This window comes from Trichosurus vulpecula, chromosome 5, assembly GCF_011100635.1.
Source record: "Trichosurus vulpecula isolate mTriVul1 chromosome 5, mTriVul1.pri, whole genome shotgun sequence".
Lineage (NCBI taxonomy): Eukaryota > Metazoa > Chordata > Mammalia > Diprotodontia > Phalangeridae > Trichosurus > Trichosurus vulpecula.
This window is the reverse complement of record NC_050577.1, coordinates 250,291,711-250,314,596: the sequence shown is the minus strand read 5'-3', so window position 1 is coordinate 250,314,596 and position 22,886 is coordinate 250,291,711. Positions and strand designations below refer to the sequence as shown.

Below are 22,886 nucleotides of genomic sequence, written 5' to 3'. Positions count from 1 at the left end.
TTAATGATCAGGACTTCAGGATATTTCCAGCAAAACTCAGCTGGAAGGGACTGCAGGAGAAATGCCATTGAGAAAAGGAGGCGTATTTCGCTCCAGTTAGCAGTTAACGACCTTTCAGTCTGAGCCCGCGCAAGCGCAATGACTCCGCCGACGCAGCCGGCCCGCGCAGCCGCAGTGGGGCGCAGCGAACCCGTAGGAGGGCGCGCGCCTGGGCACGCGCGGTTCCCTTCGCCCGCTCCGTCCTCCTCCTCCTTCTCCCCCCCTCCTCCTCCCGCTCTCGCGGGGCTGGATGGGCCTCACGCACGCTGCCCAGCGGAGCAGGCGGGCTCACGGCCCCACGGGCCCCGGTAGTTCGCCTCCTCTCGGTCCAGGCAGGCGGCGAGGCCCGGGCGGGAGGAGCGCTCGGCGCCGCTGAGGGGCCCCGGCCCTCTCTCCCCGGCGGCGGCGGCGGTAGCAGTGGCAGCGGCGGCTTCTCCCCCGGTGCAATATGTTCAAGAGAATGGCCGAATTTGGGCCTGACTCCGGCGGGAGAGTGAAGGTCGGTGTCGGCCGGAGGTGGGGGAGGGGGTGCCGGAAAAACGACCGGGAGCAGGTAGGGGTTGGGGGAGGGGAAGGAAGTGAGAATGAAGCTGGGCTTGGCGCGAGCTGCCCCCGCTGTTTTCCTTCCGGTTCAACTGCTCCGGCTCCTCCCCCTGCCTTCCTTTTTATTTGCTCCTTGAGTCTGTGTGGAAGGGCTATTAGGGACGCTGGTCCCTGACATTTCAATCATCAAGCATCCGTTTGGTGCCAGCTCTGTGCCTAGCTTTGTGCTGGGCGCTGAGGATACAGATATAATAAAACCCTCGCTAAGGACGGGCTGGTATAGAGCGAGCAGTGCTGACAACTGCACTTGGACTTTGGGGACACCCTATTTTTTGATTACTGTGTGGGATGAAAGATCCTCACCAATTAAATTTATAATAAGGAGCCATCTCAGGGTGGGAACAGAAATAAATTTTATTAAATTCCTGAGAATTGGGTGTCCTCTACTAGCACAGAGCAGAACCAGCAAAGGAGGCGCTTTACAAGGGGCAAAGCACCCATAATTATACCTAACACAGGAGAATTCCCGCCCACCTCTGACCCTTCTCACCATTGGCTGGAGGTGGGCTTACAATCTGAGCACAAAAGCTAGACAAAGAACCGGGAAATTGAGGCACAGAAACTCCAATTCCCGTTCCCTCAGTTAATGACTACAACTAAGGTGACATTTATAAATCTAAAAAAGAATAGGATAAGGGGAGGGGGAGACCCGCTCCATTCTCTTACAGTACTTTTACAGTAAAGGAAAGCAGGTCACAGTGACCCTATTCTTACTGAGCAAATCTTTAAGCCAGAACCAGAAGAAAGAACAAAAAGTTTCAGGGTAAACTTTCCTAGAGGCTGAGCCATCAGACTCTCACGGCCTCAGAATGTTTTTTTTTTCACTTCCCTATTTCTTGATTTTTAAACATTTCTTTGTGTGTGTGTGTGTGTGTGTGTGTGTGTGTGTATGTATATATATTTATACGTATCTCCCCTGTGAAGTCTTCACATTTTATTTACTTCACACACTAACAATAGCTAGCATTTATTTATCATTTACTATTTTTATTATTATTTATAAAGTGCTTTATGTATGTTAATTCTGCTGATCTTCCCGACAACTCAATGAGGTAGGGAGCTATTGTTAATCCCAATTTGCAGAGGAGGAAACAAGAGGCAGGCAGAAGCTAAGTAACTTGCCCAGGGTCACACTGCTAGTGAATACCGTATATTTTAACAGTTAATGAAGACATAGGAGGTTCAGTGGATAGAGGACTGGACTGGGGAGAAAAGGAAGACTGGGGTTCAAACCCTGCCTCCCCAGACCAGTCACTTTAAGTCATCTTCAGTTTCTTCATTAGAACAAAGTCCTTGGCAGTGTCAAATGGTTCAACATCAGAAACTGATATCTTACCAATGGAAAGATGGACATTAATGAAGGGGCATTAACATCAAGGACCATGGATTTATAGCTGTTGTAAAATTTCCATACTGTGCTGACTCCCCCAACTAGAAAGAATGTGAGCAGGCTTGAGATCAGGGACAGTCTTTTCCTCTTTGTATTTCCAGTACTTACTTAGCATGTAGTAAGCGTTTAATAAATGCTTCATTCATTCATCTATAAAATAAAGGAGTAGGAGGCCAAACTGAGACCTGGGAAAGACCTTAACTTAAAAGGACCAACATCTCCCAGCTATATCTGGGGCCATCTCTAGTCATCCTGATCCATATCTGGCCACTGGACCCAGATGTCTCCAGAGGAGAAAGTGAGGCCGGTGATTGTGCACAGCCCTCCCTCAGATAAATCCAATTCACTTGCTTATCATGGCATCACCTCCCTGATGTCATGGCCATCTTGGAGAACAAAGGACAATCAACAACAACAAAGGAGTAGAATTTGACAGCCTCTGAGCTCCGTTCAACAGCTAGGTGGTGCAGTAGATTGAGTGCCCTGTCTGCAATCAGGAAGACTCATCTTCATGAGTTCAAATCCAGTCTGAGACACTTACTAGCTGGGCAACCCTGAGCAAATCACTTAACCCTGTTTGCCTCAGTTTCCTCATCTGTAAAATGAGCTGGAAAAGGAAATGGCAGATCACTCCAGAATCTTTGCCAAGAAAACCCAAATGGGGTCACAAAGAGTCAGACTCGACTGAACAATGATAACAAAGGTCCCTTCCAGCTCCAAGTCTATAAATCTGTTTCACAAGAATATACAGAATAAACATAAAGAGAATTGCAAAGTACTTTGCAAATAGTGTTGCATTTTATTTTATCCTCCAACAACCCTGGGAGGTAGGTTCTATTATCACTATTTTACAGATGAAGAAACTGAAACAGAGGGATCTTGCCCAAAAATCACACAGCTACCAAGCATCTAAGGCTAGATTTGACTTGGTTCTTCATGATTCCAAGTCCAGCACTTCAGCCACTGTGTTGCCTAGCTGCCTCCTGCTGCCTTTGTTGTTAAAGTTTTGGTGGAAGAAAACCTTCCACACATTTTCATTGTCTAACAATTTCACAAGCAAAATTATTCCTATTTACAATTGAATTAGTTGGGACTGGCAAGTAATAGTAAAATAGCATCAAAGAATTTAAAAGGTAACCAGTTAAATAAGTATTCCTATTTACATTCAAAGCGTTTTGCACAATTATAACATTTTCCAGAAAAAGCTATATATGGTGTGATGTCTAACTTTGTGCATTATAGATATTTATAAATTAATCCAAAACTCTACTATATTACTATACTAATATGCTATAAGGAAATGAAAATGTTACCATTGAATTATTGGCCCCCTGGCAGCTATAGTAAATTGTTAAGACTTTTGTCTTCTATTAGTTTCTGAGTCATAATATAGTGTTTAGTGAGTTTTAAAATAATTTCTCTTTTAGGGGGTTACTATCGTTAAACCTATAGTTTATGGTAATGTTGCTCGTTATTTTGGAAAGAAAAGAGAAGAAGATGGTCATACTCATCAGTGGACGGTATATGTAAAGCCATACAGGAATGAGGTAGGGGAAATATTTTTGTCTTTTATAAACAATTGTAACAGTTTTTCTAAATTTATTTTCATTGAAATGACTCAAAGAAAGCATAATACAGTTCTTAAGGTCATATATCTTGAGTGTGCCGTTTTCATGGGAGGACATTTTTTAACTTACCCAAACATTATGATGCCATCACTTGTGTGACTGTTGCCACTGACTATAAGAAAAATGCTTGCAGATATTGTATTAACCTAAAAATTGGGCTTTGGAAAGTATTCCATTCCTGCAGAGGTCTTACATAAAATAAATATAGTAAGGTATTATTTGTATAGTAATGTAATTCTTAAAACAGTGGCTTCAGTCTTACATTGGGAAACGATTTTGAAATACTAAATTTCTACAAATGTAAAGTTAGGATGGTAGAAGCAATAAAAGTTTAAAATGTGCCCACATTAGTAAAATTATACACAGTCTTCAACTTTGTTATTTTCCTTTATGATGATATTTATTGATTTATATCCATATGTAACAATATTGCCAATAACACCAGCACATGGGAGGGCTGCTAGCACAAGTTCTTTGATCTGCTTTTCTAAGGAAAGCAACTTTCAGGGGTTTACAATCTCACTTTAATTAAACACACACACACACACACACACATACACACATACATGTATGTGTGTGCTTATGTATATATAATTAGTTCAGGGGAAAAAGTTAGCACCCTCAACTTCAGAGAAAACACAAACAGAAATTATGTATAAACAGAGCAAATAACACAGGTCAGCAGACAGGGCTTCTGTCTCTCCATAATAATACATATATAGTTACCAGAGAGAGAAACACCAACATCTGGGTTTTCAAAGCCTTGGGACTCCTTAACGGCTATCCAGAGTCTCATCTGGCCAAATTGCACAAACACTCTCCAATGAGTGAGCCCCCAGGCAAAATGCTAACTTCAGAGTATATATATATATATACTTCTTCAGGGTCAGAGGACATGACAGCCATGTGACTCAACTCACATGACTTAGGCTTTCTTGTGACTTAAGCAGGTCATCAAAGACTCTTGATTCAATCAAAGGCAAGGCTCAGTGACTTGCTTGGCTTAGTGCTGAGAAGCACTCCAAAAGAAAAAAGCAGCAATAAGTCCCAATTTGCTTGCCATTACAGCATATTACAAATTTGTAACACTTAAGATGAATTTTAATTAATTTTTTTGGTACTTTGAATTTTATGTTAGTAAACATGAATGCTTCCATATACAAAGAACAGAATAAGACGATTGTATATGAAACCACTAATCATTATGAATGTCTTTATTTTGTTTTGGTTTTTAGATATATAATTCAGAATGCTAGTTTCAAAGTTGTCCTACTTGGCTCCCTCTGAACTCTCTTCTGTTCTCTACATTTAAAAAAATTGCCTCTGGGAGGTGGAACATCACTATCACTAGCTAGCTCACTCACTTCTCCCTTCTGACCTCCCACCCTTAATTAAAAAAAAAAAAGTCCTTGCTAACAAGTAAGCATGTTCAAGAGAATGGTGGAATGGTTGTCCTTCTTACACATTTAAATCAGTTCCCTATGTATAGTGGCCTTTATCAGAAATTTACTGTAAAGATTTTTTTCCCCTAGTTAACGGTTTTCCTTCTAATTCAGCCCACTTTAATTTTGCTTGTACTGAAGTGTTTCAATTTTATGTAATCAGAAGTGTTCATTTTATCTCCTGTGATCTTCTCTGGCCCTTGTTTGGTCAGGAACTCTTTCTCCATCTGTATCTGTGAAAAAGCATCTGCTCCCCCATCCATATTTGTGAAAAGTATCTGTTTCCATACTTCCTTAATTTGTTTGTGATGTGACTTTTTATTTCTAGGTTATGTATCTACTTGGAACTAGGGCTATATTGTATTAGATGTTAGTTTTAATCAAATTGCTGCCAGTCTGCTTTCCAGTTTACCTGGGAGATTTTGTTAAATTAATGCGTCCTTACCTCCAGTGCTTGGAGTCTTTGGAATCCTGCCCCAGTCAGTCGTCATGGTCACTTACTGTTTGCCAGTCATTGTGCTAAGCACAGGAAATACAAAGAGAGGCAAAAGATAGTCCCTGCCCTTGAGAAGCTGACAATTTAATGACAGAGGGATACATTGTTTTGGGTTTTTCCCCACAAAGGATGCTTGAAAAGTCCCCTGCTCTATTAAAAGGTCGATTTTTCCCCTACTGTGTAGAGTTATATTTAATTTTGCACCTGCAGTTAATCCTTGGTTTTATGCATTTATCTTTTGCCTTTTGGAACGTATTTTAAGATTTCTTCTCCACTGGAGTAACAGCTGCAAAGTTCTATGCAATACTGACTGTGGTTCCATGGTACTTGAATTCTTTCTTTTCAGATGGTCACAGTAATTTTTGTTTAATTTGGAAACTCTGAATTTCTGGGAATTTTCCTTTTGAGATTTCTTTTAGGAAGTGATTTAATTCTTTCTGTTTTTACTTTGTCTCCTGGCTTTAATAGGTTTGGGCTATTTCATTCATAATTTCTTGAAATATGGAATCTAAGCTTTTTTTTTAAATTGATCATGGTTTTCAGGAAGGTTAAGATTCTTAAATTATCTTCCTTGTATTCCAGGCTTTTTAAAAATTGTAGATAACTTTTTAATATTTTTTCAATCTTTTGACTTTGTTCTAATATTATTGGCTGTGTCATGGAATCATTGATTTCTGTTTGATTCAGTCAGCCAACAAGCTGCTAAGCATTGAGTATTCAAAGAAAGGCAAAAAGTACTCCTTGTTTTCAAGTCTATTAATTTTCCTGGGATCTCTTGGTGGGAAAAGATCTTCTGTTCTAATTTATGTATTCATCTCTCAATTCTTTATTCCACAGCCCTTGTTTCAGTTAATTTTTTATCTCACTTCATTTCTCCGAGGTACTCTTGTAGTCCTTATATCCAAGACAGTTTTTTTCTCTGAGGCTCTGCTTGTAGTTGTTGTGGAGTTACTCTCCTGAACTCTTGGTTAGGGTGGGCAGGCACCCTGTGGTCCTGACCTCAGTTTCCTTGTATCCACTTTCTGTAGTCTGTGCTAATGCCACAAACTTCTAGTGCCCTGAGGAGTCCCACTTGTGAGCACTCTGTGCCCTGAATTTGCTGTCAGAATGCCACCATGGTGCTTCCTGGTCTTAGGACTGCTGTTCCAAGGGCCACTGGAGCTTCTCAAGAGCATAATTACAGGCTTCTGTATTGTTCTCCTGCATATACGCTGACTTGCCGGTGGAAATTCTTTTACAACACCCACAGGCTTCTAGGTTCTTTTTTGTGTAATCCTGGACCAGATGGAGGCACTTCTCTTAGTTACTCTTTTAATTTCTTGATCACTATTCAATATGGTGCTTATTTGAGATCTCTATTGTAGTACATGTGTGAAAACTGGTCTCATCTGAAACTATTCAAGCAGTCATGTTGCCCTAATGTCTACAATGATGCATTTAAATTCAGTAAATGCTTATTTTAGAACCAGTTATGTTGGTCAGTAAATATTAAGAGCCACTGTGTGTAATTACTATGCTAAGCTCTGGGGATATAAAAATCGGCAAAAGAATGGAAGAGACAAGAAACAAATATGTACAAACAGGCTAAATTCAGGATAACTTGGAAATAACAGAGGAAAGGCACTGCAGTTAAGAGGAGCTGAGGGGAAGGCTTCCTGTAGAAGGTGGGATTTTAGTTAAGATTTAAAGGAAGCTGCATGGAGGACAGCCAGAGAAAATGCCTAGAACTGGAGTGTATTGTTTCTGGAACATCCAGGAAGCCATTGTCCCTGAATCAAAGAGGATGTGTCAGGGTGTAAAGTGTAAAAAGACTGGAACGGTAAGAGCAGGGCCTAGGTTATGAAGGACTTTGGAAGCCAGTTGTGCTAGGCATTTAAAATACAAAAAAGGAATCAGACATGGTTAGTGTTCTCAAGTTTACAGTCATGTACAGCGATAAATTTAGTACAGATTAGACAGTAAGTGGCAGGGCAAGGGCTCATGCAAAGTGCAGCCAACTGAGAGGAACAGAGAAGCTTCAAAAAAGGGAAATATTTCATCAGGGCCCCCTGAAGAGAGACCCTTCTAGGCCTGGGGATGAGATGAGCGAAAGGAAGGAGATAGGGCAGGGCAGAACGATGGTCAGAGCTTGTGACTGGTTCATTTTGCCTGCAACATAGACTGTAGTAATGGAAATATTGTTAGATTAGGCTGGGAAGGAGTGGTTAGAACCAGACCGAGGGTGTTGAGTGCCAGCCTTAAGAGTTTGTTCTTTGGGCGGTGGAAAGCCGCTGCAGGTTTTCTGAACAGGAGAATTAAGTGATCATAGTGAAGTATTAGCAAGGTTGCCCTGGCAGGGGTATAAAGGGTAGATTAGAGCAGGGAGCAGGTAAGATACTACTGCAGTATCCAGGCAGGGGAGAATAAGAACCTGCACTAGACTGGTGGCATTGAGAAGGAGAATCTAGATGCCATAACAGTTGTGGAGATAGACTCAATTACATTTCACTTGTAATAGGGCATGAGGATAAAGAGTCATAGCTGACTCCCCTAAAAGCCATTAACAAAAATAGTCATAGGAAAGTAATGCATAAGTGAAATTCCATGAAGAAGCTAATCTGTCTATCCCTAGGGTGCTTGCTTCCATGCTTTTTATAGTCATGATCTTCAAGGTTAGTGGGAAGTTTACTCCAATGCAAGGGAAATGGCAGGGAAGAGAAGCTAACCTAATGTCACAGGGATGGAAGGATTCAGCCAGCAGTTATCAGGAATCTACTGTGTCCAGGGCATTATGCTAGCTAGGTCTTGTGTACATAAAGACCACACACACAGTCCCTGCCCTCCTGGGGCTTGCAGAATCGAAGGGGAATGAGAAAAGCGCATAAATAGCTATAATAAAAGTCCTGTGATTAAATCCAGGCCACTTAAATTGATTGAAGAGTACAGTGGGAAATTGCAAAAGGTCCATGAAGCAAGCTGGGCCTTATGAATTACTTCAGGAGACAGTTCTTAAAGAGGAATTTTCAAAATTGTTTTGAACAATAGCTGCTCCATTTGAGTCAGTGGCTTACAGCCTAAACTGTAAGATACTTTGAAGAACAGCATTCATTTGGATTTCTTCTAAGTTCCAGTATATTTGTTAGAAGATAGTTTGGTTTATAGTCACATAGTATCCTTAAGCATACTTAATAGGGCAAATAAAGTAAAAGGCTGCGTTCTAGGGAAAATTGAAATACACCATTATTAGGAAAAGTACAGGATTTGTGGCTAAAATGGAAAGACTTAGTTTTGTAGACTCATGACCCCACTCAAGTGGGGTGTATGCCTTCGAGTTGGAAGCAACAGTGCAGTGAGGGATCAAAGATGGTGAGTGCAAAAAAGATTTGGTTCATCCCTTTTAAAGACCAAATATGTCTAATATAACAGGATTTGGAGCTAATTGATAGCAGCCCAAGAAAACAGAAAGGCCTTCTGTTTATAAGGGAACAGAATGACCTGAACAGTTTGATCTCTAATAGCTGTTCTTGGCACTAGAAAATTTACCATAAGAAAAAGAAAGCAGCAATCCACAGGTGTTTCTCAAGTTATCAGGTGCCTCAAGTTTCCCCAGAAGTCCCCTTACAAATGCCTGTTACTGTTTACCTAGTTAAATCCACCTGAATTATATGACATTGGTGGTGTTCTTTGACTTGATTTATTGTATAAAAGTAAAGTAGAAATTATGAAGACATTAAGAGCTTTGTACAGTATGCTGTAATGTTATATCATTAAAAATAGTTTCATGTCTCTCGTGGACTTGGAATATTATTGCTGCAAGAGATCTTAACAGCTTACTTTGTCCAAACTCCTCACTTTTTAAGTGAAGAGGCTGGGGCCTATAGCAATGGAAAGACCTTGTTCGGAATCACATAGTTAGTTAGTGGGAGAGCTCAGACTAGAATCCAGTTTTCCTATCTCCCCAGTTAATTGAAGTTTCCTTTATACCACACAACGTATAGGTAAGAAACCCAAGGACTAAAGCAACAAGTGATTTGGGATGATGGAATCTTAGAGTTGGGGTAGAACGCAGATATCTCAACCAAACCTAGATAGCTAAATCACAAAAAATCCACAAATCCAACCTCCACAAAAAGATTTCCAAAGATAAGGAAATTACTGAGGCAGCACTATATTTTTCCTCCTTGAGCCAAAATTTGCCTCTCTGTAAGATTTTAATCTAGTTTAATCTAATGTTTAATCTAGTCATATTTTACTTTGGCAAGTCTTATACTATACATTTATTTTGTTTCTAGATGATTAAATATGATGTTTATGGTCATTTCTACAAAAAGCTAAGCCTCAGGCCCCTGGTAAGGGACATAATGCCCCATTTTTGCTATGTTTTTCCTTTGGAAAAACTCTAGTCAACAGCCCTTTTCTAGGAATAAATCTGGACTTTGAAATAGATTAATTGGGAGCTGATTCTGTGTAGGATGCAGAAATATTTACCACCAACTTTACTATACAATTAAAAATAATTGAGTTTTCAAACTAAAAATATTTGGAGGCACTCAACTTTTTTTTTTTAATTAAAATATTACCTGTGCAGTTTACTATTCCCTTAGTACTTTTAATTTGCAGGATGGTAGAACATAATCTGTCATTGTGCTTGTATTTTAGGATATGTCAGCATATGTGAAGAAAATCCAGTTTAAATTGCACGAAAGTTATGGTAATCCTTTAAGAGGTGTGTTATTTTGACTAGTTAATTTATAAAGTATTTTTTAAAATAAAATAAAAAGCAGTTGTTTGTATTTATGTTGTTATTTTTCTTTTCAGTTGTTACTAAGCCACCATATGAGATTACAGAAACAGGTTGGGGTGAATTTGAAATAATCATCAAAATATTTTTCATTGATCCTAACGAAAGACCTGTAAGTAACCTTTAAAAATTTTGGCATAATGACTACACATGCATAAACTATATCAAATTGATTGCCTTCTGGCAGAGGGAGAGAATTTGGAACTCAAAATTTGGGGGAGGGAGGGAAGAATGTAAAAATTGTTTTTACATGTAATTGGGCAGGAAATAAAATATTAATTTTTTTTAAATTAGAGGCATAAAATAAGTTCCAAAATAATAAACATCATACAAAAATGGTTTAGATGTGATCTAGACCAACTTCCCCCCTCTTAATTCAGGTACTTCCACAATATTGCTGACAAATACTTAACCATTTTCTATCTACTGAAGAAATGTTCTGCCATATTATTAAGCATTCTTGTTGGACATTGCATACGCTGTCAGACTCGGTTAGTGTCTGTTGTGTAGTTTTGCTGAACTGGTTCTCTTGTTCACTTTTGTTTCATGGGGAAGTAATATATTTGGCAATGAAGATGATGGGTGTGTGTGTGTTGTGTGTGTGTGTTGTATTCCCCCTTAACTTTGTATGAACTAATATATGTCTCTCTTTCTGGAGTAAGCAAATAATTTAGCCCATAGACTAGAGTTAAAAATAAGATTTTTAATGATTTTCACTTGATGCCAACCCTAACATCTTATTAGCATCAGCATCAAGTTAATGATATGATTACTTGGTCTTAGTATTTTTCCATTACTAATTATTGATAGTTTCAAACTTATGGTCACTGTTGTGACTGGTCATAAGTACCTCTGGCACAGTCACCTGCTTGACCAGAACAGATCAGCTTTGCCACCCCTGTTCTTTATAGGAGTATTAATTGTTCATTTTAAACACATTTTCATCTGCGCCTGTTCCTTATAGACGTATTAATTGTTCATTTTAAGCACATTTTTATTTTATTAGCATTTGTTATATGCTTAATTACCTGTAGGCTTGAGCATCACACACAATGTGTAAAAGACATTTCACTTTTACGCAGCTTTCCCCAATATTCCTGGTTGGTTTGCTCAAAAAAGAAAACCGTTTGGTAGTGTGGAATTTTATAAATCTATTTTGGGGCAGCTGATAGAACAGTGAATAGAGCCCCACTTGGAGTTTGGAAGGTCAAATCCAGCCTTAGGCTCTGAGACCTTAGGTCATTTAACTGATATGTGCCTTAGTTTCCTCATCTGCAAAATGGGGATAATAATAGCTTCTTGCTCACAGGGTTGTTAGGAAGATAAAAAGTAATACGTGTAAAGCCCTTAGCACAGTGCCTGGTACATAGTAGGCACTATATAATGTTAATTATTATTATTATGAAATTATTTATCTAACAGTAGATTTAACATTATGAAATTGCCATCACCAATTGATGTGATTTTGTCTTTTTGAAGGCAAAGGGATTGAAAGCAATAATAATCTTTACTAGTTTACTTTAACTTCTTCAGAGTTGAAAGGGCTTTAACAGACCATTCATTACTGATTCTGTCCCATCTCTTCATAATAGGAAAGGGTCGCTGTAACCCTCTTTAAAAGGTGGGGAAACTACATAAAGACCTTAGGTGTTTTCTTTCACTAAGTCAGTGAAACAAAGTCCAGAATTCAGCATGGTTTGACATATAGACCATTGGACTTAGTGTTAAGACACCTAGTCAGTTGAATTAATCATTCAGTAAGCATTTATTAATCGTTTACTCTGTGCCCAGGCATTGTGCTAAAAAAAAAAACCAAAAAAAATTATCCCTGCTCTCGAGAAGTTGACATTCTAATAGAGGCACAACATGTAGCTGTTATATTATGTGTGTGCATAAATATGTGTGTATACATACATGTACATAGGCATATGCATATGCCTTATATACATATATATAGATATATGTGTGTATATATACATAATATAGATGTCTGTGTATTCATATGTATATGGGAGGAGTGAGTGTGTGTGTGTCTGTCTCTGTCTGTCTGTCTGTGTCAGGGGGAAGCAAGTAGTAGCAGTAGCAGGAGAGGATCAGGTAAGGCATCAAGCAAAGGTAGGATTTGAGCTGAGTATTAAAGGAAGCCTGAGAAGATAGGAAGCAGAATGAGGAGGGAGAGCATTGTAGGCATGGGAATGGGAAGAGCTGAATTCACATCCTACTTCAGACACCAGCTGTAGTGATGTTGGGTAGGTCATTTACCCTCTCTCAGCCTCAGTTTCCTCATCTATAAAATAAAGATTATAATAACACCTAACTTAGAGGGTTGTTATGGGGATCATATTTTTAAAATGTATGTAAAGCAGTTGTCAACCCTAAAGTTCTACAATGAACATGTTATTGTTAAACTATCTCTGCTTAGTACAGTCATGTGACTGACAAATGTTTTGTGATGATAATGGAAAATAGACTTACGTGTCATCTATTTTTATTTATAGGTAACACTTTATCACTTATTAAAGCTTTTTCAGTCAGACACCAATGCAATGCTGGGGAAAAAGACTGTGGTTTCTGAGTTCTATGATGAAATGGTAAGAATTTTTTTTAAATGAGATCTCAAATCATTTTTTAAGGGAAAGACTTTAAATCTTGTTTTTTATTGTTTCTAGATATTTCAAGATCCAACAGCAATGATGCAGCAGTTATTAACAACATCTCGCCAGCTAACCTTAGGAGCCTATAAGCATGAAACAGAATGTAAGTGTTAAAATACATAACAGTTTACATACATTATCATGGAACTGTATTTTGTGATGGTGAAAAGGCTACATGATGTCATTATTGCTAATAAAAAAGCTTTCATTTAAGGTAAATTATATAAAAAATAAAATAAAAAAAGTAAATTATGTGAGTGTTAAGATGCAGCAAAGTATATTCTGAATGTCTCCCGCAGTAGTGCTACTTTTAGATATCAAAAAGTCAGATTCACACAACACATTCTTGAGATTTCCATCCTGCTTTTTCTGTTTAATTTATCTTTTGTTAACATAGATTTTGATGACCTCTCCTCACCTTAACATATGTTATATTTCAATATGTATTTCAAAGTTCTTGTGGAAAGAAATTAAACCTGCAAAATTATAATTTTCTGTCCTATGAACAGACAAGAGCATTTTTTTTTCATCTATATCAGTTGTCATGTAGTTTGGGGAAATTTGCATTTGAGAATTGTAAAAATGTGAGATTAAAATTTATTCCAATGTACAAAATTGGTTCTATCTTTATATATATTAACATGAAAGAACACGGGACTAGGAATTAGAAGATGTGGGTTCTAGTCTCATTTCTGCCTTGACCTTGAATAAGTCATTTAACCACTTTTGTGCTTTTATTTCCTGATCTGCAAGATAGAGATGATTATACTTGTTCTGCCTACTTGTGAGGATAAAGTGAGATTATATTTGTGTGAGATTACCTTGAAATATTAAAAAGTGCTACGAATGTGAAAGGTGTTGTTTAGATTATGGGTCATTTCCTTTCTGAATCATCAACATAACCAGAATATTTCAAAGTCTAACTTCTTTCCCATGTGGATGAACATCCACCTCTTCAGTAAGTCTGTTCATAGCAAAAAGCCTTTACCTTAAATGCTATTTCAATTATGACTTCTCAAGTTGTGTTCATCTAAACAGAAAGAGATCGAGTGATGGAGAATAATTCAGTTCATTTGCAATGTAGAACACTTCAAGGAAAATAATATGAAATAAAGCTGTAAAGATAGGTTGGAGTAGGTTGTGGAAGGCCTTGAATGTCAGTCAGAAGTATATATCTGATTCAATAGGCATTTAAATAATGGTGCCTGAAGATTACTTACAGAAGATGGTTTGAGAAAGGGGGAGACTTTAGTCAGCAGAAGACCTAAAACCAAGGGAGTTGCAGTGGGAGTGAAAGGAGGGGCCGAGGCATAAATAAGATTTGGCAACTGATTGGTTTTGTGTGGGGTAAAGGAGAAGGAGATGTCTTAACTTATTATTAGGAGCCTGGCATACTAGATAGGGTGGGGGTGCCATTAAAAGAAATAGAGAAGTTGGGGAAAGAACATAGGAGGCCTCAGTTTCGACATCCTGAGTTTGAGGTGCTGGCAGGACATCCTGGTGGAGAGAGCCAGGAGGCAGCTGAAAATACAGCACTAGTGCCTAGACAAGTGCTGAGGTGGAAGTAAGGATGTGTGACTTGTCTGGATAGAAGGATCAAAACCGTGCTAGTGGATAGATGCCCCAGAGGAGAGACTTATGACAGAACTTGAGTAAACTCATGTTTAAGAGCCAAGAGGAAGATGAGCCAGTAAAAGAGAGGAGAGAGAATCCGAAGGAAAAGCATGTAGAGTCATGGGAACCAAGGAAAGGAAACAGTCCACATTGTCTTATGCCAATAAGAAGTCAAGCAGGATGACGACAGAAGAAAGACCATTGAATTTGATAAGAGTCGTAGAAGTAGTTTTATTTCAGTAGGGTGGTGTGGGCAAAAGCTAGGTTACAAGGAGTTGGACAGTAAGTGAGTAGTAAAAAAATAGAAGCAGCAAGTATAGGGTACTCTTTCTAAGAATGAGGCAGAAAAGAGAAGGGAAACGATAGCTTGAGGAGTTGGGAGAAGCAAAGGTAAGGAGACCAGAGCATGCTTGTAAGCTGAGGGAAAGAGCCCAGTGGAATAGAGGAGACTGAAAATGCATGAGACAAAATGGAATGACTTCTAATAAAGTAAGGTGATGGAGGAGGTGGCATCCAGGGTACAGATAAATCCATTAACGTCTGCAAGAATTAAGGGAGTTGAAGAAATTCCCTTTACATGACCCAGAACTTCTCAGCAAAGTAGTCGGTGAGGTCACTGTTAAGAGGAGGAAAGGTTGAGAAGGTTTGGAATGATCTCTGTGAAGAGATTGAAAGATAATTGCTGATTAGAATTCCCATTCACCAAGGAAAGCCAGGTTGAGGTTAGATGGCATAAATTTATAGCGGGCCCATTCAGCATGATTATCTGCAGCTCAGGAATAGGAGTATAATGGTGTTTGGTTGTGTTTTTCTCTCCAGAGTTTTTTCAAACTTTAAAAATTTTGAATTTAAACAGAAAAAAGAATTTGAATTTCCATATGAATTTCCATTTCATATGACTATAGCTTTTTTAAAAGTGTATTAGGGTGGGGGGCCTAGTCCTGGGAACTTTATCTCCTTGTCACAGGGGCCAACAGCACTAGAGCAGACTGGGGCTTCTCACTAGTTAAGTGGAGACTAGACTAGACAATCTCTAGGAAAGCCAATACTACCCAGTTATGAAAAGTAACCTTCTATAAGAAGTCACTGGCTCATATCCAAAAAAAAAAGGTGAAGAAAAGAAAAGTCCACATAAAGAAGAGATTGTACACACAGGAAGAGACCCTGCAGATGCCAGAAAATGGTCAATTTGACCTCAAACAGCGCCTGACAAGGAAGATACTGACTGTTAACAGCAGAGGCATAGCAGTTGAAGCCATTTATTATTAAGGAAGTAGGAAGTCATTTTGATGAATTGTGACCAATCTTATTGATAAATCAACCTCACTGGAAATCTCTAGGTCTGTGACTACATCCTTTGCTATTCTCAAATAGCAGTGACTCACCACAGAGCTGAAGGATCTAAGAACTCGTCCAGACCAAGGAAAGTTTTTTGTTGTAAGAAGGATGAGCTATTTGACCATGTTCAAACAAAAACCAAAAAAACACTGGCTAATTACAGGCTAAAAGATCACCAACTCTTTAGATATTATATATTAATCCCTTAAGGCAAAAATCTTTAAGACTGGAGTCTGTTGAGACTGTGTTGGATTAAGATGCAACTTCAATATGAATATTCATCCATAGGGGAAAAATATGTAGTAAATTCATTACTTTCTAAATTATTCTGCTTCAGTGGGGTAAATTATATCACATGAAGAGGTATGAAAGACCTAGTGGAGAGAAAGAAGGTAGGGGAAGTGAGCATTGTTTAAACCTTATCTCATCAGATTTAGCTCAAAGAGAGAACACACTCAGTTGGTGACAGAAATCTATCTATAGGACACTATGGTAGGCCTGCACAACCTGGGGCCCACCAAAGGATTTTGGTCAGCCTGTGAAAAGTGTAGAGGAAACATGTTTTCACAGGCTGCCCAAAATCCTTTGGTGGGCCCCAGGTTGCACAAGCCTGTCCTGTAAGGAAATAGGAGGGGAACAAGAAAAGGGAGATGGCCCTGATAGAAAGGGGGACAGATGGAGAGAGGCAGTGAGCAGAAGCAAAACATTAGTTAGGAGGGACAGGGTGAAAGAGAGAGGGTGAAAAGTATAAGTGGGAAAAACAGGATGGAGGAAAATAGTAATCATAACTGTGAATGGGATGAACTCTCCCGTAAAATGGAAGCAGATAGCAAAGTGGATAAAAAATAGAATCTACAATATGTTGTTACAAGAAACATACTTGAAGCAGAGAGATAGAGTAAAGGTAAACAGCTAGAGCAGAATATATTATGCTACAGCTGAAGTAAAAAAAGGTAGCAATCATGATTTCAGACAAAGCAAAAGCAAAAATAGATCTAATTAAGAGACAAGGAAGGAAACTACATGTTGGTAAAAGATACCATAGACATGAAGTAATGTCAATATAAAACAAATGTACCAAATGGCAGAGCATCCAGATTTCTAAAGGAACGTTAAATGAATTGCAGGAGGAAATAGTAAAACTATACTAGTGGGGGACTTCAACTTTCCCCTCTCAGAACTAGCTAAATCTAACCACAAAATAAACAAGAAAAGTTAAGGAGGTGTATAGAATTTTAGAAAAGTTAGGTATGATAGATCTGTGGAAAAAAGGAATATATACCTTTTTCTCAGTGGTATATGGCACTGTACACAAAAATTGACCTTGTATTTGGGCATAAAAACCTCACACTCGAAGGCAGAAATATTAAATGCATCTTTATCAGATCATGATGATGCAATAAACATTACATTTAATAAAGGCCCATAGAAAGAGATATTAAAAATTAATTGGAAACTAAATAATTTAATCCTAAAGAATGAGTGGGTCAAAGAACAAATCATAGAAACAAAATTGTTCTTATTTGTGCCTCCTTCTGAACATCATTCTGTTCTTTCCTGTTCATTTTTTAAAATGTTTCAGTGGCTTCTCCTTTTTTTGGCATGACTGTCACTCACTTTACTCTGCCTCACAGTTGCATCTTCCTTCCCCCTACTCCCATTTCCTTTTAATCTCTTCCATAAAGATCAGGAGATTGTTTTGCTTAGGAGAGTTAAGTAAAAAGAATAAGAACAATACCAGATATTATACCAAACTACACCACCACCACCCCCATCCCTGCTTGTTTTATTGTCGTCGTTTATAGAGTTCTAGGTATGTCAATGATAATCTCTTTCTGTGTGTGTGTGTGTGTGTGTGTGTGTGTGTGTGTATGTGTGTGTTCAGAAGCCCTCTTTTGTTCAGATGAGAATGAGTTTCATCTGGTACTCCATGTCTGTATGGTTTTCTTCTCATATATACCAACCAACTTGGGAGAATAACAAGCTTTACATTCCTATAACCTCCTTTTACCTTCTATTTCCCTTTCCCCTCTTCAAACCCTCACAACAGAGCTATTAGGACCCTTTGAAGACATTAAGGTTCTGAAAGGGCACTTGTTCATATCTCTCTTAGAGTATTAGCAGTACATCATCATATAGTCCCTTGCAGTTGCTCTTCTAGACTCTTATGTTTGTATTTCAGAGTTTCTACTCAACTCTGATATTTTCATCAAAAATACTTGAAAATCCTCTGTTCTTTATTAATGCTCCATTCCTTGCCTTAGATCCATTCCTTTGTATTTCAGAGTTTCTACTCAACTCTGACTCTGTGCTATATTAATGATCTATTCCTTGCCTTAGAGGTTAAATTCTTCTTGGTTGTAGCACTGTCTTTGCCTTCTGAAATATCTCATTCCAAGATCTCTCATATATAGTAGAAGCTATATAAGCTCTCATATATGGTAGAAGTCTTATGTGATCCTGACTAGCTCCTTCATATTTGATTTAACAGAGCTGCTTTTTAGATTCTCATAATATTTTTTTCTTTGATGTAAAAGCTCAGTATTTTGACTTTGATGTTCCTGAGACTTTCTTTTGGAGTCCTTTTCAGGAATTTATAGGTTAATTCTTTTGTTACCACTTTGCCCCTCTGGTTTGAATAGATCTGGGCAGTTTTCTAGAAATAGCATATATGATCCCATATTTGTTTTTGTTAGGGGCTTTTTTATTCAGGATTTTTCAAGGAATGCAATGACTCTTAAATTATCATTCCTTCATCTCGTCTGTGTCTCCTATATTGCTACTCCCTAGTCTACTCTGGGCCTTTCTTAGGGGAACCGTCTTCTCTTGTTTATGTAGTCAGAAGAGCCCTGCAAGTTATGCCAGACCTATCTCAGGTTAGGCTGACACTGGCTTTGCTGGAGGAACCTCCTTACCTATTGCCAGAAGGCTTCTGTCTGACTTCTTGTGCAGTTCTGGAGTGGAAGAAGCTTTATATCTTTGGTTACAATGGAATGTTTACTGTTTAAAGTACTATGTGCACAGGTATGTCATATATATCTTTAATAGTATAATGGATTCAATTATGAAAATTTCAGTATAGAGTACTAGGTATGTATCTAGCTAAGCATTACTTAGTTATATGTGCTAAACTTTTTACCTTATTGCTTAATTACAAATATATGAATGTATTTAGAGAATATAGAATATAATTACAGAGGATTTAGAGCATATCTAGGTTAATAGATGAGGGGAATACTCCATATAGTTTACCTAGATTTTAGTCAAGAAGCCCCAGCAGTCCATGCTTGATCCTGTGCTGCTTAACAAGTTTATCAATGACTTAGGTAAAAGACTTATCAAATTTTAGCTGGGAGGGATAGTTAACAGAGTCAGAATCCAACAGGATCTTGATAGGCTAGAGCATTGGGCTGAATCTAACAAGATGGAATTCCATAGAAATAAATGTAATGTCTCATACTTCAGTATGAAAAAGAATCAACTTTATAAGTATAATATGGGGGAGGCTCTGATTAACAACAGTTCTGAAGAAAGGGATTTTTTTAGTGTGCTACAACACCAGCTCGGTAAGAGTCAGCAATTTGATGTCACAACCCAAAAAGTTAATGCAATTTCAGGCTCTATCAAGAGGGGCCTAACTTCCTAGAATGGGAGTGCATTAGTCTCACTATATTCTGCCCTTGCCAGAGCTTTTCTGGTATTGTGTTCATTTCTAGGCACCATGGTTTTTAAAATAAACTGTGACAAATTCTAGGGTCCAGAATACAGCATCCGTGATGGTGAAGGACGACCTTCAGTCAATCATAAGAAGAACAATTATCTGAAGGGAGGTCTTGCAGAGTATTATTTTCTTTGGCTCCAAAGGGCTCAACCAGGAGCAATGGATGGAAGTTGCAGAGACAAATTTAGATTTGAAGTCTAGAAAAACTCCCCAACAGAATTGTCCAAAAATTATCTTGAGGTGGGATAAACATCTCACCTTACACGTCTTCAGACAAAGCCTAGACATGACCTCTGACGTATGTCAGTGTGAGAATTCTTTTTGTGTATGGGTTGGATTAGGTGGCTGAGAGGTTTGTTCCAGCCCTAAAATCCTGTAATTAGGTGAAATTTGAGCTTTTTACAACACAAGCTCTCAAATGTATAGTATAACATGTTAAGTCTGATATCCTTATACAGCTATGGAAATATTATAAATACTTTGAGTTCAGATTGCTTGATGTGACATTAACTTCCCCTACCTTGTGTGCGTTCTCTTTGTTTCTTGTTTTTAAATAATTTTTTTCTTTATAGCTCTTGTTTTTATATCACCTACACTTCCTACCATATCATTGCTTACATCCCCTGCCAGAAGAGCATCCCTTACAATATGTTTTATCTTCCTCGTTAGATTGTGAGCTCCCTGAGAGCGGGGATTGTCTTGCTTTTCTGTTTATATCCCTAATAGCACGATTCTTTGTACATAGTATGCCCTTAACAAATGCTTTTGTATTCATTCATAAGAAAATTTAAAGGAAAAAAAGTTTTGCAAAACTAAACAACATATCAAAAAGTCTGACATTATATACAGTATTTCCACCCTCAGTGGCACTCCGCCTCTTTATGGAAGTGGATTGAGATGTCATATTTCCTTTGGGGCCAAGCTTGACCATCATAATTTGGTAGCATTCATTTACGTTTCCTTGTTCTTTCTGTTACTCTTTTCTTGTCATTGTATATTTTTTGCCTAGTTTTGCTTATTTTACTTTTCTCCAGTTCATATAAATCTTTTACATGCCTTATGTTCACTACTTAGAACACAATAATATTCTATTACATTCATGATCCACAGTTTTGTTAGCCATTTTCTAGTTGGCAGGCATTAGTTTTGTTTCTAGTTCTTTGCTACCACAAAGGTTGCTGTTATAAATACTTGGGTGTATTTGGGCCCTTTCTTTTGTTATAGACCCCCTTAGAGAGGTCAAAGTGGAATCTCTAAGTCAGGGAATATGGACATGTTAGCCATTCTCTTTGCATGATTCTAAATAATTTACCAGAACAGCTGGACCAGTTCACAGCTCCACCAACAATGTATAAATGCACTTGTCTTCCCACAGCCCCTCTAATATTGACTATTCCCATCATTTGGCTCTTTGCTTGTTTGTTGGGTGTGAGATAAAACTTAAGAGTTGATTTTCCATGTTTGCTAAAGATTATCAAAAACTTACCTGAAAATAGTGCTAAAATCATATGACACGTATATTGAAGGTGTTTTTACATGAAAATAAGAAAATGATTTATCATTTTTTTTTCTTCCTAGTTGCTGAACTTGAAGTAAAAACCAGGGAAAAATTAGAAGCTGCCAAGAAAAAAACAAGTTTTGAAATTGCTGAACTTAAAGAGAGGTTAAAAGCAAGTCGTGAAACTATCAATTGTTTAAAAAATGAAATCAGGAAGCTTGAAGAAGATGATCAGACTAAAGAGATATAAAAAAAAAATCCCACAAGGACTTAGTAGGGAAGCCACTGAAAATCAAGTGGATTTTGTGAAATGGAGTAAGTGCTATTATGTTTCTCAAAGGAACTCCAGGCATAGTTGTCTATCTTAGGCTTCTTAGCAAAGACTCCAAGGATTTGTACCTCTTAAAGAATTTGAATGTAAAATCTGCATATGTAATTATAGAACGCACTGTACAGGCATTTTGCTAATCCACTGAGGGCATTTCTATGACTTCAAGCACAACCTCTTCTTTATTATTGTTGTTGTTTTTAATTGCATTGTGTATAAAGCTTGATAACTTCCTGTGAGAAATTTTCACTGTAAGGTATAGCTTTTGCACAAATTTTATATTTTTTCAGAATGTAGAATTAGGGTTTGAAAAAATGGACTTACCCATTTTACTGCATTCAGTAGGCTCAAGCCTATTTTGTATGTGCCACAGAGGTCACCACAGACATGAACTTTTCCTCACCTGCAGTGATCCCTCCATGTGAAGCCTGTGTGGACTTAAAACATCAAAAACTGTGGAACCACATTGGCCACCCGTGGATCAGTAATGGACATGAAGGGGCTTTTTGAAGTACATTGAAGGACCTTGCTAATGTAAACCGTACAGCATCAGGGACACCTGGGAAAATGTTCATTCCCAGTGGACAATGTTGAATGTTTACTTTTTCTCACGTCCTAGGTTTTGAGGGGAGTCTTTGTATTCTGTCTCACGGGTTAAGACAGTTAAGACGATGCAGAATGGCAGGAATCTCTTCAAGGAATTGTCACTGTGTTGGTTCCCATTTAGGGAATAAGGACTGCACCTGCTATTTCATTGGTATTGGGAGCTCCCTGGTTAGGAAACTTCTGCCAATGCAGGTAGGCATCCTCTGCAATTTATATCTGAGAGTTGCCTAGAGCACTGAGAGGTTAAGCAACTTGCCTAGGATCACAGCCAGTGTGTGTCAGAGAAGGAACTTTAACTTGAGCCTTGCTAGCTCTGAGTCCAACTCTATCCACTAGGCCATAGTGCTTCTTATTTAGGCATAATCTTGGGAAGCTGAAGAACATATTTCCATGTTTGAATATAGTTTGTAAATAAATATTTGAAGATGAAATAAATCTTGATGGGTTAATTTAAAATTGTGAATGACTATTTTACTAAATATACTACTTTAAGTGATTATCCAAAGCTTTTGTAATGTCATAGTTTAGAATGGGAATTTTTAGATCTGGCATATACCTTAGATTGTCTAGGTCATCCCCTTCATTTTTGCAAATGAAAAAACAGACCTAGAGAAGCCATGCGTCAAACAAGTACCTTATGAGTAGCAGAACCAAGAATCCACCCACTTTTTATAATAGCCATTGAAAAGAAACAAAATGTCATGTTCCAATTCAAATGAAGTTAAGAAATGTGTACTTGCTAGGTTCTT

At 38.1% G+C, this 22,886-nt stretch overlaps 1 protein-coding gene across 2 annotated transcripts; it reads left to right on the top strand.

The window, feature by feature from the left end:
- Positions 1-167: 167 nt before the first annotated feature.
- YEATS4 (YEATS domain containing 4) lies at positions 168-22,593 on the top strand. Of its 2 annotated transcripts, XM_036761583.1 has the most exons (8): positions 168-538; positions 3,460-3,579; positions 10,237-10,303; positions 10,396-10,490; positions 12,877-12,969; positions 13,048-13,135; positions 18,823-19,008; positions 21,284-22,593. In XM_036761583.1, exons 1-7 carry the CDS (start codon positions 488-490, stop codon positions 18,990-18,992), a joined length of 684 nt encoding a protein of 227 aa, XP_036617478.1. In that variant the 5' UTR covers positions 168-487; the 3' UTR covers positions 18,993-19,008; positions 21,284-22,593. The 2 variants fall into 2 exon arrangements, with proteins under 2 accessions (XP_036617478.1, XP_036617477.1); XM_036761582.1 differs by lacking the exon at positions 18,823-19,008 and having other exon boundaries at positions 172-538.
- The last annotated feature ends 293 nt before the right edge of the window (positions 22,594-22,886 follow it).

Bases quoted from the DNA above. Each gene is read 5' to 3' on its own strand.
- YEATS4 (XM_036761583.1), top strand. From the start codon at position 488: ATGTTCAAGAGAATGGCCGAATTTGGGCCTGACTCCGGCGGGAGAGTG. The intron at 539-3,459 runs GTCGGTGTCGGC...TTTCTCTTTTAG, and splicing joins ACTCCGGCGGGAGAGTGAAG to GGGGTTACTATCGTTAAACC. The intron at 10,304-10,395 runs GTGTGTTATTTT...TTTTCTTTTCAG, and splicing joins TTATGGTAATCCTTTAAGAG to TTGTTACTAAGCCACCATAT.